The sequence below is a fragment of the Panulirus ornatus genome, chromosome 69 (genome assembly GCF_036320965.1).
Source record: "Panulirus ornatus isolate Po-2019 chromosome 69, ASM3632096v1, whole genome shotgun sequence".
In the NCBI taxonomy this organism is placed as follows: domain Eukaryota; kingdom Metazoa; phylum Arthropoda; class Malacostraca; order Decapoda; family Palinuridae; genus Panulirus; species Panulirus ornatus.
This window is the reverse complement of record NC_092292.1, coordinates 907,808-926,757: the sequence shown is the minus strand read 5'-3', so window position 1 is coordinate 926,757 and position 18,950 is coordinate 907,808. Positions and strand designations below refer to the sequence as shown.

At 41.9% G+C, this 18,950-nt stretch overlaps 1 protein-coding gene across 2 annotated transcripts in view; it reads right to left on the bottom strand.

The window, feature by feature from the left end:
• Positions 1–18,950, bottom strand: part of vimar (visceral mesodermal armadillo-repeats) — a 320,050-nt gene that overhangs the window by 223,953 nt on the left and 77,147 nt on the right. The window contains exon 5 of one of the 2 annotated variants that reach the window (XM_071660119.1): positions 3,184–3,344. In XM_071660119.1, the coding sequence (XP_071516220.1) occupies positions 3,184–3,344 (161 nt within the window). Of the gene's footprint in view, positions 1–3,183; positions 3,357–18,950 lie in introns of both variants that reach the window. The other variant, XM_071660118.1, reaches the window with a different exon arrangement.

Sequence of the window (18,950 nt, the reverse complement as noted above, 5' to 3'; positions counted from 1 at the left end):
ACAACATTGTTGGAACCACTATTCCTTCAAACATACCCATTTTTGCTCTCCGAGATAATGTTCTCGACTTCCACACATTTTTCAAGGCTCCCAAAATTTTCGCCCCCTCCCCCACCCTATGATCCACTTCCGCTTCCATGGTTCCATCCGCTGACAGATCCACTCCCAGATATCTAAAACACTTCACTTCCTCCAGTTTTTCTCCATTCAAACTCACCTCCCAATTGACTTGACCCTCAACCCTACTGTACCTAATAACCTTGCTCTTATTCACATTTACTCTTAACTTTCTTCTTCCACACACTTTACCAAACTCAGTCACCAGCTTCTGCAGTTTCTCACATGAATCAGCCACCAGCGCTGTATCATCAGCGAACAACAACTGACTCACTTCCCAAGCTCTCTCATCCCCAACAGACTTCATACTTGCCCCTCTTTCCAGGACTCTTGCATTTACCTACCTAACAACCCCATCCATAAACAAATTAAACAACCATGGAGACATCACACATCCCTGCTGCAAACCTACATTCACCTACATGTGTATATATGTATATATGTATATGTCTGTGTGTGTATGTATATGTGTACATTGAGATGTATAGGTATGTATATTTGCGTGAGTGGACGTGTATGTATATACATGTGTATGTGGGTGGGTTGGGCCATTCTTTCGTCTGTTTCCTTGCGCTACCTCACTAATGCACGAGGCAGCGACAAAGCAAAATAAATAAATAAATAAATATCTTGAAAGTAATTGGAAGTAAGGGGAGTGGGGGAGGAATGGGATGTATTTAGGGAATCAGTGATGGATTGTGCAAAAGATGCTTGTGGCATGAGAAGAGTGGGAGATGGGTTGATTAGAAAGGGTAGTGAGTGGTGGGATGAAGAAGTAAGAGTATTAGTGAAAGAGAAGAGAGAGGCATTTGGACGATTTTTGCAGGGAAAAAATGCAATTGAGTGGGAGATGTATAAAAGAAAGAGACAGGAGGTCAAGAGAAAGGTGCAAGAGGTAAAAAAAAGGGCAGATGAGAGTTGGGGTGAGAGAGTATCATTAAATTTTAGGGAGAATAAAAAGATGTTCTGGAAGGAGGTAAATAAAGTGCGTAAGACAAGGGAGCAAATGGGAACTTCAGTGAAGGGCGCAAATGGGGAGGTGATAACAAGTAGTGGTGATGTGAGAAGGAGATGGAGTGAATATTTTGAAGGTTTGTTGAATGTGTTTGATGATAGAGTGGCAGATATAGGGTGTTTTGGTCGAGGTGGTGTGCAAAGTGAGAGGGTTAGGGAAAATGATTTGGTAAACAGAGAAGAGGTAGTAAAAGCTTTGCGGAAGATGAAAGCCGGCAAGGCAGCAGGTTTGGATGGTATTGCAGTGGAATTTATTAAAAAAGGGGGTGACTGTATTGTTGACTGGTTGGTAAGGTTATTTAATGTATGTATGACTCATGGTGAGGTGCCTGAGGATTGGCGGAATGCGTGCATAGTGCCATTGTACAAAGGCAAAGGGGATAAGAGTGAGTGCTCAAATTACAGAGGTATAAGTTTGTTGAGTATTCCTGGTAAATTATATGGGAGGGTATTGATTGAGAGGGTGAAGGCATGTACAGAGCATCAGATTGGGGAAGAGCAGTGTGGTTTCAGAAGTGGTAGAGGATGTGTGGATCAGGTGTTTGCTTTGAAGAATGTATGTGAGAAATACTTAGAAAAGGAAATGGATTTGTATGTAGCATTTATGGATCTGGAGAAGGCATATGATAGAGTTGATAGAGATGCTCTGTGGAAGGTATTAAGAATATATGGTGTGGGAGGAAAGTTGTTAGAAGCAGTGAAAAGTTTTTATCGAGGGTGTAAGGCATGTGTACGTGTAGGAAGAGAGGAAAGTGATTGGTTCTCAGTGAATGTAGGTTTGCGGCAGGGGTGTGTGATGTCTCCATGGTTGTTTAATTTATTTATGGATGGGGTTGTTAGGGAGGTGAATGCAAGAGTTTTGGAAAGAGGGGCAAGTATGAAGTCTGTTGGGGATGAGAGAGCTTGGGAAGTGAGTCAGTTGTTGTTCGCTGATGATACAGCGCTGATGGCTGATTCATGTGAGAAACTGCAGAAGCTGGTGACTGAGTTTGGTAAAGTGTGTGAAAGAAGAAAGTTAAGAGTAAATGTGAATAAGAGCAAGGTTATTAGGTACAGTAGGGTTGAGGGTCAAGTCAATTGGGAGGTGAGTTTGAATGGAGAAAAACTGGAGGAAGTAAAGTGTTTTAGATATCTGGGAGTGGATCTGGCAGCGGATGGAACCATGGAAGCGGAAGTGGATCATAGGGTGGGGGAGGGGGTGAAAATTCTGGGAGCCTTGAAGAATGTGTGGAAGTCGAGAACATTATCTCGGAAAGCAAAAATGGGTATGTTTGAAGGAATAGTGGTTCCAACAATGTTGTATGGTTGCGAGGCGTGGGCTATGGATAGAGTGGTGCGCAGGAGGATGGATGTGCTGGAAATGAGATGTTTGAGGACAATGTGTGGTGTGAGGTGGTTTGATCGAGTAAGTAACGTAAGGGTAAGAGAGATGTGTGGAAATAAAAAGAGCGTGGTTGAGAGAGCAGAAGAGGGTGTTTTGAAGTGGTTTGGGCACATGGAGAGAATGAGTGAGGAAAGATTGACCAAGAGGATATATGTGTCGGAGGTGGAGGGAACGAGGAGAAGAGGGAGACCAAATTGGAGGTGGAAAGATGGAGTGAAAAAGATTTTGTGTGATCGGGGCCTGAACATGCAGGAGGGTGAAAGGAGGGCAAGGAATAGAGTGAATTGGAGCGATGTGGTATACCGGGGTTGACGTGCTGTCAGTGGATTGAATCAGGGCATGTGAAGCGTCTGGGGTAAACCATGGAAAGCTGTGTAGGTATGTATATTTGCGTGTGTGGACGTATGTATATACATGTGTATGGGGGTGGGTTGGGCCATTTCTTTCATCTGTTTCCTTGCGCTACCTCGCAAACGCGGGAGACAGCGGAGAAAAAAAAAAAAAAAAAAAATCTTGAAAATAATCAAAATCCAACATATCCGATGAGCTTGCCCACTCATAAATGCAGTGAGCCTATCTCTTAAAAAGTAAGAAAAGGGAGACTGCAAGGTAAAAAAAAATTTGCATATTTATGGGAGCCAAGAAATTTCATGTGACAGTTAACTCACCTGGACTGTGTCATATGAATTGAGAAGATTTAGAAGGAAACCTGTGGCTACTAAGCGGAGCTGATGATCATCTGAAGAATTGGGTAGTTCGGCTGCACGCTGGAGGAGACTCAACAGCTGACTTGCACCCCCAGATTCCATCACACTAACACGACCACCGTCTGGAAGGAACACTGTAGTCATGGAAACATTTTATAAATCTACTGATCAAATCTACACATTTATCTTTGTACTGAAAAATGGATCATATCTAAATAAGTTATCTTTGTACTGAAAAACATTTCATAAAGTGTTACCTTTGTTCATCGAAAACTGTCAACAATATGAAATATATTTTTGTTGCATCTGAACTCAATCCTTAATTTGTCCTCCTCTCAATGAAGTTACAAAATAATGTCTTAATATTTAACTCAAGAAGAGAAAATATGGAAGTGGTGAAGAGTTTTTGGGTTGCATAAATGCAAACAGCCAACAGAAGAGGAATGTGCTGGACACACTAGTGTCCAAATAAAATGGGTATGCATTCTAATGACTACATGTAATTCACAATTAATTTTTCATCATACGAGGACCTCTTGAGTTATACACATTTGATTTATGCTATTCTTAGAATGAAACATAGTCTATTTCTACATTTTGTTAATTTATGTGGGCTTATGTCTGGAATAATGTGATAATCATTGGGTTGGCAGCATAAAGTATACTGCTCATGCTTTGCCCCTTACATCATGCCATCAAAGCAACTTTTAAATTCCTTGGTACCAGTAGTGCTAAGAAGTGTAAGGCCATCACGGAGGTTAAAATGGATGTACTTAAAAGTTATGGAGAGGTGAATGAGACACTTGATATAAAGCATTTCCTTGGACTTAGTGAATCTAATCTATGGACTATTCATGATAAGGTAGAAAAGATCAAGGACAGCACCAAGAAAGGAACATTATTCATTACAACTAAGACCTCGTACTCTAAAAGTCTGATTATGGAAAGAATAGAACAAATGTGCTATAGTATCTTATATTTCTTTGTACAATGAACACGGTAGTTTTCCTGGTACAACACTCATTACTGTCTCATTAATAACAAAACACCTAATCTCCATTACCTACATTACAATCCTTGATTTACATGTTTCTGATCTACGTGATCATTTTCAAAGACTAAACATTGTGTAAACAGAGGTCCCATCATCACCCTACGATGCCTTTTATGGAGCTCCTACAGCTTTCAGGCTGTGCTAAAATGATGGATTCCTTTGGAGTTAAAAGGTCTTGGACAAGATTTTCATTCATTGACAATACAACCTAGATGAAAATGATTTTTCACCCACACATAATCACATGCAGGTGGGGTACAATAATGCCAGACTTTAATTACACTACTCTTTATATGATAAAAGGTAAAAATGAGCTGAGGAACAGAGCAATAAAAGGTACATACAGGACACATTATATTTTCCAGCATCTGCCAGACCTAGGCAGTACCCTGTATAATGAGCTGTTTACAATAGTTATTTATTCTATTATTTTGCTTTGTCGCTGTCTCTCGCATTAGCGAGGCAGAGCAAGGAAACAGACGAAAGAATGGCCCAACCCAACCACATACACATGTATATACATACACATCCACACACACAAATATACATACCTATACATCTCAACGTATACACATATATACACACATATATACATATATACACATGTACATAATTCATACTGTTTGCCTTTATTCATTCCCATCGCCACCCCGTCACACATGAAATAACAACCCCCTCCCCCCTCATGTGTGTGAGGTAGTGCTGGGAAAAGACAACAAAGGCCACATTCGTACACACTAAGTCTCTAGCTGTCATGTATAATGCACTGAAACCACAGCTCCCTTTCCACATCCAGGCCCCACAAAACTTTCCATGGTTTACCCCAGATGCTTCACATGCCCTGGTTCAATCCATTGAGAGCACGTCAACCCCGGTATACCACATCGTTCCAATTCACTCTATTCCTTGCACGCCTTTCACCCTCCTGCATGTTCAGACCCCGATCACTCAAGATCTTTTTCACTCCATCTTTCCACCTCAAATTTGGTCTTCCACTTCTCCTCGTTCTCTCCACCTCCGACACATATATCCTCTTGGTCAATCTTTCCTCACTCATTCTCTCCATGTGACCAAACCATTTCAAAACACCCTCTTCTGCTCTCTCAACCACACTCTTTTTATTACCACACATCACTCTTACCCTATCATTACTTACTCGATCAAACCACCTCACACCACATATTGTCCTCAAACATCTCATTTCCAGCGCATCCACCCTCCTCCACACAACTCTATCTATAGCCCACGCCTTGCAACCACATAACATACCTGGAACCACTATTCCTTCAAACATACCCATTTTTGCTTTCCGAGATAATATTCTCACCTTCCACACATTCTTCAACGCTCCCAGAACTTTCGCCCCCTCCCCCACCCTATGATTCACTTCAGCTTCCATGGTTCCATCCGCTGCCAAATCCACTCCCAGATATCTAAAACACTTCATTTCCATCAGCTTTTCTTCATTCAAACTTACCTCCCAATTGACTTGTCCCTCAACCCTACTGTACCTAATAACATTGCTCTTATTCACATTTACTCTCAGCTTTCTTCTCTCACACACTTTACCAAACTCAGTCACCAGCTTCTGCAGTTTCTCACATGAAACTTATATTTCCAAAAAATTTACTGAACAATTTTTGGAAATAATACTTAAGTTCTTAATCACAATATTTCTGTAAAAGTAATAATAACGTTTAAAACAATTGCAAAGGTAGCAAAAACTATTGTAAATCAGAAAGTACTGTACCTGAAGTGTGCGCCACTCACCCACCTCAGTTCAAACCAATCATGCAATATTGTGTCAAACTGCTCTCAATTTGGTTTCTCCCAAGCCTTTCATTTGGCAACATCTGATTCAGATTCAGCAAAATACCTGAATAGTTGTTCTCTGTGAGCAAAGTGGGTTGCAAGCATTCAATCTACAAACTCACATGCAAGTAGGTTATTAGTATTTAATCTACAAACTGACAAGCAAAGCCAGTTCCTGGGATTCAATCTACAAACAAAAGCACAATGCGTTGCTGAGATTCAATCTACAAACTTGTAAACAAAGTTGCTTGCTGGCATTCAACCTATAAATTCACTAACAAAGTTGGTTGCTGGCATTAATCTACAGCTCAAAATTTCTTTACCTTCTAAAATTCTGCCTTTTACTTCATTTCTTCCTATACTTGATTGCCGTTTCCCATGTCAGCAAGGAAGCGCCAGGAAACAGACAAAGAATGGCCCAATGTTCAATCCATTGACAGCATGTCGACCCCAGTATACCACATTGTTCTGATTCACTCTATTTCTTGCATGCCTCTCACCCTCCAGTATGTTCAGGCCCTGATCGCTCAAAATCTTTTTCGCTCCATCCTTCCACCTCCAATCTGATTTCCCACTTCTCTTTGTTCCATCCACCTCTGACACATATAACCTCCTTATCAATCTTTTCTCACTCATTCTCTCTATGTCCAAACCAGTACAACACACCCTCTTCTGCTCTCTCGACCTCACTCCTTTTATTTCCATGCATCTCTCTTACCCTTTCATTACTTACTCAAAGAAACCACCTCATACCATATTTTGTCCTAAAACATTTCATTTCCAACACATCCATCCTCATCCATACAACCCTATTTACAGCACATGCCTCGCAACCATAAAACATTGTTGGAACTACTATTCCTTCACACATACCCATTTTTGCTCTCCAAGATAATGTTCTCTCCTTCCACACATTCTTCATCACTCCCAAAACCTTCACTCCTTCCCCCACCCTGTGACTAACTTCCGCTTCCATGGTTCTATTCGATGCTAAGTCCACTCCCAGATATCGAAAACACTTCAATTCCTCCAGTTTATCTCTATTCAAATTTACATCTAAATAACTTGTCCCTTAACCTTAAACTAATATCCTTGCTCTTATTCACATTTACTTTCAACTTTCTCCTCTCACACACTTTTCCAAATTCAGTCACCAACTTCTGCAGTTTCTCATTTAAATCAGCCACTAGAGCTGTATCATCAGTGAACAACAACTGACTCAATTCCTGGGCCCTCTCATCCTCAACAGACTGCATCCTCACCCCTCTCCAAAACTTTTGCATTTACCTCCCTAACTACCCAATCCATAAACAAATTAAACACACATAAGGATATTACACATCCCTGCCACACATCGACATTCACTGGGTACCAATCACTCTCCTCTCTTCCTACTCATACACATGCCTTACATCCTTGGTAAAAACTTTTCACTGCTTCTAGCAACTTACCCTCCACATCATATACTCTTAAGACCTTCCACAAAGCATCTCTATCAACCCTATCATAAGCTTTTTCCAGATCCATAAATGTTACATACAAATCTATCTGCTTTTCTAAATATTTCTCACACATTCTTCAAAGCAAACACCTGATCCACACATCCTCTACCACTTCTGAAACCACCCAGTCTGATGCTATGTACATGCCTTCACCCTCTCAATCAATACCCTTCCATATAATTTCCCAGGAATACTCACCAAACTTATGCCTCTGTAATTTGAACACTCACCTTTATCTCCTTTGCTTTTGGCACTATGCATGCATTCTGCCAATTCTCTGGCACTTCACCATGATCTATACATACAGTGAATATCCTTACCAACCAACCAACACCATAGTAACCCCTTATAAATTCTCCTGCAATACTATCCAAACCCACAGCCTTGCCGGATTTCATCTTCCGCACAGCATTCACTACCTCTTCTCTCTCAACCAAACCATTCTCCCTGACTCTCTCACTTCGCAAACCATCCTGACCAAAACACCCTATATCTGCTACTCTATCATCAAACACGTTCAACAAACCTTTAAAATACTCAATCCATCTCCTCACTTCATCACTACCTTTTATTACTCTCCCACTTGCTCCTGTCACCGATGTTCCCATTTGTTCTCTTGTCTTAGGCACGTTATTCACCTCCTTCCAAAACATCTTTTTTTTACTATCATTATTATTTTGCTTTGTCGCTGTCTCCCGCGTTAGCGAGGGAGCGCAAGGAAACAGACGAAAGAATGGCCCAACCTACCTACATACACATGTATATACATACACGTCCACACACGCAAATATACATACCTATACATCTCAATGTACACATATATATACACACAGACATATACATATATACACATGTACATAATTCATACTGTCTGCCTTTATTTATTCCCATTGCCACCACGACACACATGCAATAACATCCCCCTCCCCCCCTCATGTGTGCGAGGTAGCGCTAGGAAAAAACAACAAAGGCCCCATTCGTTCACACTCAGTCTCTAGCTGTCATGTAATAATGCACCGAAACCACAGCTCCCTTTCCACATCCAGGCCCCACAGAACTTTCCATGGTTTACCCCAGATGCTTCACATGCCCTGGTTCAATCCATTGACAGCATGTTGACCCCGGTATACCACATCATTCCAATTCACTCTATTCCTTGCACACCTTTCACCCTCCTGCATGTTCAGGCCCCGATCACTCAAAATCTTTTTCACTCCATCTTTCCACCTCAAATTTGCTCTCCCACTTCTCCTTGCTTCCTCCACCTCTGACACATATATCCTCTTGGTCAATCTTTCCTCATACATTCTCTCCATGTGACCAAACCATTTTAAAACACCCTCTTCAGCTCTCTCAACCACACTCTTTTTATTTCCAAACATCTCTCTTACCCTTACATTACTTACTCGATCAAATCACCTCACACCACATATTGTCCTCAAACATCTCATTTCCAGCACATCCACCCTCCTCCACACAACTCTATCCATAGCCCATGCCCCGCAGCCATACAAAATTGTTGGGGCCACTATTCCTTCAAACATACCCATTTTTGCTTTCCGAGATAATGTTCTCGACTTCCAAACATTCTTCAAGGCTCCCAGAATTTTCACCCCCTCCCCCACCCTATGATTCACTTCTGCTTCCATGGTTCCATCTGCTGCCAGATCCACTCCCAGATATCTAAACCACTTTACTTCCTCCAGTTTTTCTCCATTCAAACTTACCTCCCAATTGACCTGACCCTCAACCCTACTGTACCTAATAACCTTACTCTTATTCACATTTACTCTTAACTTTCTTCTTTCACACACTTTACCAAACTCAGTCACCAGCTTCTGCAGTTTCTCACATGAATCAGCGACCAGCACTGTATCATCAGTGAACAACAACTGACACTTCACAAGCTCTCTCATCTACAGTGGGCTGCATACTTGCCCCTCTTTGCATTCACCTCCCTAACAACCCCATCCATAAACAAATTAAACAACAATGGAGACATCACACACCCCTGTTGAAAACCTACAATCACTGAGAACCAATCACTTTCCTCTCTTCCTACACGTACACGTGCCTTACATCCTCGATAAAAACTTTTCACTGCTTCTAACAACTTGCCTCCCACACCATATATTCTTAATACCTTCCACAGAGCATCTCTATCAACTCTATCATATGCCTTCTCCAGATCCATAAATACTACATACAAATCCATTTGTTTTTCTAAGTATTTCTCACATACATTTTTCAAAGCAAACACCTGATCCACACATCCTCTACCACTTCTGAAACCACACTGCTCTTCCACAATCTGATGCTCTGTACATGCCTTCACCCTCTCAAGCAATACCCTCCCATATAATTTACCAGGAATACTCAACAAACTTATACCTCTGTAATTTGAGCACTCACTCTTATCCCCTTTGCCTTTGTACAATGGCACTATGCAAGCATTCCACCAATCCTCAGGCACCTCACCATGAGTCATACATACATTAAATAACCTTACCAACCAGTCAACAATACAGTCATCCCCTTTTTTAATAAATTCCACTGCAATACCATCCAAACCTGCTGCCTTGGTGGCTTTCATATTCCGCAAAGCTTTTACTACCTCTTCTCTGTTTACCAAATAATTTTCCCTAACCCTCTCCATTTGCGCACCACCTCGACCAAAACACCCTATATCTGCCACTCTATCATCAAACACATTCAACAAACCTTCAAAATACTCACTCCATCTCCTTCTCACATCACCACTACTTGTTATCACCTCCCCATTAGCCCCCTTCACTGAAGTTCCCATTTGTTCCCTTGTCTTACGCACTTTATTTACCTCCTTCCAAAACATCTTTTTATTCTCCCTAAAATTTAATAATGCTCTCTCACCCCAACTCTCATTTGCCCTCTTTTTCACCTCTTGCACCTTTCTCTTCACCTCCTGCCTCTTTCTTTTATACATCTCCCACTCATTTACATTTTTTCCCTACAAAAATCGTCCAAATGCCTCTCTCTTCTCTTTCACTAATAACCTTACTTCTTCATCCCACCACTCACTACCCTTTCTAATCAACCCACCTCCCACACTACTCATGCCACAAGCATCTTTTGCACAAGCCATCACTGCTTCCCTAAATACATCCCATTCCTCCCCCACTCCCCTTACCTCCTTTGTTCTCACCTTTTTCCATTCTGTACTCAGTCTCTCCTGGTACTTCCTCACACAAGTCTCCTTCCCAAGCTCACTTACTCTCACCACTCTCTTCACCCCAACATTCTCTCTTCTTTCCTGAAAACCCCTACAAATCTTCACCTTCGCCTCCACAAGATAATGATCAGACATCCCTCCAACTGCACCTCTCAGCACATTAACATCCAAAAGTCTCTCTTTCGCGCGCCTATCAATTAACACATAATCCAATAACGCTCTCTGGCCATCTCTCCTACTTACATACGTATACTTATGTATATCTCGCTTTTTAAACCAGGTATTCCCAATCACCAGTCCTTTTTCAGCACATAAATCTACAAGCTCTTCACCATTTCCATTTACAACACTGAACACCCCATGTGTACCAATTATTCCCTCAACTGCCACATTACTCACCTTTGCATTCAAATCACCCATCACTATAACCCAGTCTTGTGCATCAAAACCACTAAAACACTCATTCAGCTGCTCCCAAAACACTTGCCTCTCATGGTCTTTCTTCTCATGCCCAGATGCATATGCACCAATAATCACTCATCTCTCTCCATTAACTTTCAGTTTTACCCATATCAATCTAAAATTTACTTTCTTACACTCTTTTTATTCTCCCTAAAGTTTAATGTTACTCTCTCACACAAACTCTCTTTAGCCCTCTTTTTCAATCCTTGCATCTTTCTTTTGACCTTCTACTGCTTTCTTTCATACATCTTCCAGTCAAATGCACTACTTCCTTGTATGTATCGTCCAAATGCCTCTCTTTTTTCTTTCACTGACTTTACTTCTTCATCCCACCACTCACTACCCTTTCTAATCAGTCCACCTCCCACCTTTCTCATGCCACATGCATCTCTTGCACAAGCCATCACTGCTTCCCTAAATACATCCTATTCCTCACCCACTCCCCACACATCAATTGCTCTCACCTTTTGCCATTCTACACTTAATCTCTCCTGGCACTTCCTCACACGTCTCCTTTCCAAGCTCACTTTCTCTCACCACTCTCTTCTCCCCAACATTCTCTCTTCTTTTTTGAAAACCTCTACAAATCTTCATCTTCACCTCCACAAGATAGAGATCAGATATCCCTCCAGCTGCCCCTCTCAACATATTAAGATCCAAAATCTCTCTTTTACATGCCTACCAATTAACACATAATCCAATAATGCCCTCTGACCATCTCTCCCACACACATATGTATACTTATGTATACCTCTCTTTTTGGACCAGGTATTCCCAACCACCAGTGATTTTTCAGCACACAAATCCACAAGCTCTTCACCATTTCCATTCACAACAGTGAATACCCCATGTTCATCAATTATACCCTCATCTGCCACATTACTACCTTTGCATTTAAATCACCCATCACTATACCAGGTCTCGTGTGCATCAAAGCTGCTGACACACTCATTCAGCTGCTCCCAAAACACGCTCCTCTCATGAGCTTTCTTCTCATGACCATTTGCATAAGCACCAATAATCACCCATCTTTCTCCATCCACTTTCAGTGTTACTGACATCTATCTAGAATTTACTTTCTTGCACTCTAACACATATTCCCAATTCCCAAAACTCCTGCTTCAGAAGTAGTGCTACTTCCTTAGCTCTTGTCCTCTCATCAACCCCTGACTGTACTCCCATGACTTTCCCAAACCACTCTTCCCCTTTACCCTTGAGCTTTCTTTCACTCAGAGCTAGAACATCCAATCCAGGTTTCTTTACTTACACATACTACCTATCTCTCCTTTCTTCTCACCTTGGTTATATCCACAGACATTCACACTCTACTTTTATGTTTTGTATATTTTCCTGCAAGTCCTCTAACTCTTTGACAATGCGACCTACAGCCATAAAGTGCAGTTTTTTCACATATATAGGTTGAAATCCTCTAAGCAAGGGATTTCAATGTACACCACAGGGAATGGTTAGACTCTACTTGGAATAACCCTAGGGAAGTCAATGCTCCTTCATTTTGTAACAGTAACCGTCAACAGATAATCAAACAAACGAGTTCCCAACCAACACAACCACTCTTCCAAGTCCTTCTTACTGGTGAACCCTACCACTTTGCTTCTGTCCTCCTAGGGTCTTTTGTACACAGCTTTATCAATCACTTTCAATTGTATACATCTACTCCCAAGTCCCTTCATGTCAAATTTAGTACTTTGGGTGAATTCAGTGACCACCTCTAAATAACTATCACACTGCCTTTCCATGGGAATGGCAATGTTTCACAAGACAGTATGCCTCCTGCTGTGCTGGCCATACTGTGGAGATTATACTGGCTGGAATGGAGCCCTTCATCCCTATTTCTACTAGATCTTTACTCCCAGGTAATGGTTTGATAACTTTTGTTGCATCAAGGATGGTGCATATTAAGCCATGAAACTCTGTTCCACTGAATCTCCCTCAATGTTCATGTTTTTGTGGAAAAATTGCAAAGCTGCTGTTTGTTTATTCATGCACACTTTCATAAGACAAAAGTGTGCTGTTACGACTTTACATATAATCTGTAACTTCTGTAATTCAACAATTCTTTTCCAAACCAATCAATCTAAAGTTAACTCTAATAATAAAGCCATTCTTTTCAATACCTTAACCTTCTCTAACTGTAGTCTGAATAATTCTGCATCTAGTCCACCTCTTGCATCTCCTCCTACAGAAACTACACACTCCCTTATATTGTATTATCCTCATAACTTCTTTCGAGCATTATTCTTCCTACAAAAATCAAAGCATGTGGACTAGAAGGTATATCTCCTTGGAATCCTACTGGGGGTGCCTCTTATCTAGCTCAGATCCTTGCTTACCTCCTTCATCTCTGTCTAAAATGCCAAACTATTCCTTCTTGGAAACATGTCTTAGTGCAACCCTTTCATTACTAACCATTCTTACTTCTGCTATCTCTAGTCTCTGAAACTCCCCTTAACTGATTTTTTAAAACACTTAGGATCCTATTCCCTTCTTGCTGATCACCAACACAACTCATGCCAGGCATCGCCAACTGGTAAACTTCTTTTACGAGATGCACCTCCAGTCCTCCTTCCCATGGATTTTTGTGAATCTTATGTTTGGCACTCCTCCAAAACATCTGCCATTCTATGCTTTGTCTTTTTAAAAACTTCCTTCCTTTGGCTTTTCTGCTTCTCCCTGTTCTCTACCCATTTCTAGTCAGTCTAATGAGGTAGTTCATGATGAAGCAAATTCTTCCTCTTATCCTATTAACAACAGTGTCCTTCAAGGCTCTAACATATTGCCTTTTTTTCTCCTCTCCATGAAAGATCTCTCTTCAACCTTAAACCTATTTGCTCATGCCAATGACACATATATCCTCTTTGTCAACCTTTCCTCACTCAATCTCTCCATATGTCCAAATCATTTCAACCCTCCCCCCCCTCTTTCTGCTCTCTCAACCACACTCTTATCATTACTGCACATCTCTCTTTCCCTTTCATTACTTAATCAAACCACCTCACGCCACATATTGTCCTTAAACATTTCATTTCCAGCAAATCCATCCCCTCTGGAGAACCCATATATCATTGTTGGGGCTACCTTACCTTCAAACATACCCATATTCGCCCTCCCAAATAACATTCTCTATTTCTGCACATTTTTCAGCACTCCTAAAACTTTACTAGCTCCCCACCCTTTGACTAACTTTCATTTCCATGGTTCCATTTGCTGCCATGTCTACTCCCAGATATCTAAGGCACTTCACTTCTTTCAGTTTTTCTCCATTCAAACTTACACCCCAACTACCTTGTCCACAGACCCAGCTGAAACTAATAATTTTACCTTAATTCACATTCACACTCAACTCTCACACACTCTTCCAATCAAAGTCACCAACTTATGCAGTTTCTCACTTGAGTCTGCCACCAGTGCTGTAACATCAGCAAACAATAAAAGACTCACTTCCCATGGCCTCTCATCCCCTAAAGACTGCATATTCACCCCTCTGTCCAAGACTCATGCAATCACCTTTCTTCCTATTCGTACACAAACCTTACAACTTTGATAAAACTTCTCAATGCTTCTTGCAGCTTACCAATTACACTTTCCACAAAGCATCTCTATCAACCCTATCATAAGCCTTGTCCAGATCCATAGATGCCACATACAAATCCATCTGTTCTTTAAATACAGTAAACCATTGATTTAACGGACTATCGAGGGTGTCTGTTAATGCCAAAAGTCCATTGAAGCGAATGCAGCCTATTTCTGTGCCACATTTAGGTTCACATGCTTTCTTTTAACTCCTCTATCACTACTATAGGGTTTAGTATGGTACAACAGTTGGGTGGTGGGCACCCAGCAACATGGGAATGCTCACTGAGCAGTTAAAGGCAGGAGTCAGACTGAGATAGAAGTGATGCCACCCCTCTCCTGTGAAAGAATACTTCTTTATAATTAAGTGAGGATGGACTACCTGCTTTCATTGCACTTCTTTCATGGAGCGGTGAGTAGGATTCAAACCTATGTGGAAAAATCCCAAGTTTTCACAAGGCTGCTCATCTTCTTCAGGTGATGGGGGACATAACCAAAGAAATCACCTCAGACATGGAAACCAATCAAGCCAGCAAAGAGAAGCAAGCTTTCAACAAAAACTGGGGAATAATGGCCTGCATCTCCTCAGCCCACTTCCCCAAGTCCAATGGACATGCTGAAGCAGCAGAAAAGGTAGCCAAACGGGTGTCAAGGGGCAACATGGGTCTTGTAGGAAGCCTGCACAACAGCAGTGACTCAGGCTATGCTCCAATAACTCAACACCCCCATAAGAGAGGGGGATAAGTTGCCCACATAGCTAGCAGCAGGAAAACAGTTGCAAAATGGTATCCTGGCACCCCAACATTATATGATAAACAGACACTGGAGAACTACTCTTCAAAACAGGGAGTGAGCCACAACAAAGAGCCACGCTCTCGTGTGGGGTGGCTCAGCAGGTGATGCCACTATGCTGCCCCAGCAGGACATCACTTTGAAAGCTTGGGATAAGTCGGACATGGTAGTGAAGGTGAAGCCACACGCAAAATACTCGATGAAGCTGGATGGCAGTGGCCGCCTGTCTTTGCAAAAACGACGTCACCTACATCCCTGGGGGCCTAGGTTTCGCCGATCCCCATGACACCCATGGGTCAAGGGGACTACCCACCTGCAACAGCTTTGCCCCAGTTGTGATGACACCCAGCCTCAGGTAGTGAGGCCCTCACCGTTTTAGACACCATCCTGCACACTTGAAAGATTATGTTTGTCGTAGCTCCTGTGAAGAGTGAACATACTAATTTGTTATGTCATTTTTGTCCCGCTCGCATGTGAAGGAAGAATATTGTTGCTGAGCGGTGATTTGTGTATATTTGCCTTATGCCTTTTCGAAGTTTAATTTTATTCTCTATTTTTGTTGTTTTCTTGTTTTTAGTTGTTTTTGTTGTAACAAAATGTCACATCTAGTTACCAAAATTTCGGGAGGGGGTGTAGGGTTTAGTGTGTGGTATGATAGTTGGGCAGCGGGCACCCAGCAGCGTGGGAATGCTCACCAACCCCAGACCCCGTCAGATGCCGGGCTGTTTGAGGCAGGAGTCAGACTGCGATAGAGGTGATGACATCCCTCTCCTGTGAAAGGATACTTCTTTATAATAAGGTGAGGACAGAGTACCTGCTTCAATTGCACCTCTTACAATCACTTGATGCCATTTTGAGTTGTAAGGATTGTAAAATTATTTAATATATAAAGTTGCAATTCTGAAACAACAGAAACAATCTGTGCACAACCTGACTGCACAAAAGCTTGAGGCAGACTTAGACCGAAACAAAGCGTGTCTACCCCACGCCACCAAAAAACAAGTGCAATAAGAAATGTGTATACTGCAGTGTTTGAGATTTTTCATTTTTCTATTTTCTTAAAAGGTTTACATATCTGGGAGTGAACTTAGGCAGAGGATGGAGCCACAGAAGTGGAAGTAATTCATAGGGTGGGGAGGGGCCTAGATTCTGGGAGCATTGAAGAATGTGTGGAAAGCGAGAACATGATCTCGGAGAGCAAAAATGGGTAAGTCTGAAGGAATAGTGGTTCCAACAATGTTATTTGGTTGCGAGGCATGGGCTATAGATAGGGTTGTGCAGAGGGTGGATGTGATGGAAATGAAATGTTTGAGGACAAGATGTGGTGAGAGGTGGTGTGATCGAGTAAGTAATGAAAGGGTAAGAGAGATGTGAGGTAGTAAAAAAAAGTGTGGTTGAGAGAGCAAAAGAGAGTGTATTGAAATAGTTTGGTCACATGGAGAGAATGAGTGAGGAAAGATTGACAAAGAGGATATATGTGTCAGAGGTGGAGGGAACAAGGAGAGGCAGGAGACCAAATTGGAGGTGGAAGGATGGAGTGAAAAAGACTTTGAGCAATCGGGGCCTGAACATACAGAAGGGTGAAAGGCGTGCAAGGAATAGAGTGAATTGGACCAATGTGGTATAGCGGGGTCAACGTGCTGTCATTGGATTGAATCAGGGTATGTGAAGCGTCTGGGGTAAACCATGGAAAGGTCTGTGGGGCCTGGATGTGGAAAGGAAGCTGTAGTTTCAGTGCATTACAAATGACGGCTAGAGACTGAGTGTGAATGAATGTGACCTTTTTTTGTCTCTTCCTGGGGGGGGGGGGGGGGGGGGCTATTTCGTGTGTAGCTGGGTGGCAGCAGGAATGGGTGAAGGCAGCAAGTATGAATATGTACATGTGTAAATATGTATATGTCTGTGCATGTATATGTATGTATATGTTGAAATGTGTTTGTATGTATGGACCCCAATATAATGGATTTCGGATTTAAGGGACAAATGATAATATTTCTTTTACCTAATCGCTGGCTCACGCATCAGCTAGGTAGTGCAAGGAAACAGATGAGGAATGGCCCAACCCACCCTCATACACATGTATATACATAAAAGCCCATACCCACACATATACATTAAATCAAGGGTTTACTGTATTCCTTACATTCTTTAAAGCATAAACCTGATCCACACATCCTCTACCCCTTCTGAAACCACATTGCTCCACCCTAGTCTGATGATATGTACATGCCTTCACCCTCTCAATCAACTTAACATGTATACTCCACAAACTTATACCTTTGTAGTCTGACACTCACCTTTATTCCCCTTGCCTTAATACAATGGTGGGAATGGGTGAAGGCAGCAAGTATGAATAGGTACATGTGCATATGTGTATATGTCTGTGTATGTATATGTCCATACATACACATCCATACACGCACATATACATACCTATACATTTCAATGTAAACATATATATACATAAACAGACATATACATATAAAAACATGTACATAATTCATACTTGCTGCCTTTATTCATTCCCATCGCCACCCCACCACACATGAAATGACAACCTCTCCCCCACATGCATGCGAGGTAGCGCTAGGAAAAGACAACAAAGGCCATATTCATTCACACTCAGTCTCTAGCTGTCATGTATAATGCACTGAAACCACAGCTCCCTTTCCACATCCAGGCCCCACAGAACTTTCCATGGTTTACCCCAGATGCTTCACATGCCCCGGTTCAATCCACTGACAGCAAGTCAAGCCCGGTATACCACATCGTTCCAATTCATTCTATTCCTTGCATGCCTTTCACCCTCCTGCATGTTCAGGCCCTAATGGCTCAAAATCTTTTTCACTCCATCTTTCCACCTCCAATTTGGTCTCCCACTTCTCCTCGTTCCCTCCACCTCTGACACATATATCCTCTCAGTCAAACTCTCCTCACTCATTCTCTCCATGTGACCAAACCATTTCAAAACACCCTCTTTTGCTCTCTCAACCACACTCTTTTCATTAATACACATCTCTCTTACCCTTTCATTACTTACTCAATCAAACCACCTCACACCACATTTTGTCCTCAAACATCTCATCTCCAACACATCCACCCTCCTATGCACAACCCTATCTATAGCCTACCCTCGCAACCATATAGCATTGTTGGAACCACTATTCCTTCAAACATACCCATTTTTGCTATCCAAGATAATTTTCTCACCTTCCAAACATTTTTCAACGCTCCCAGAACTTTCGCTCCCTCCCCCACCGTGTGACTCACTTCCACTTCCTTGGTTCCATCCACTGCCAAATCCACT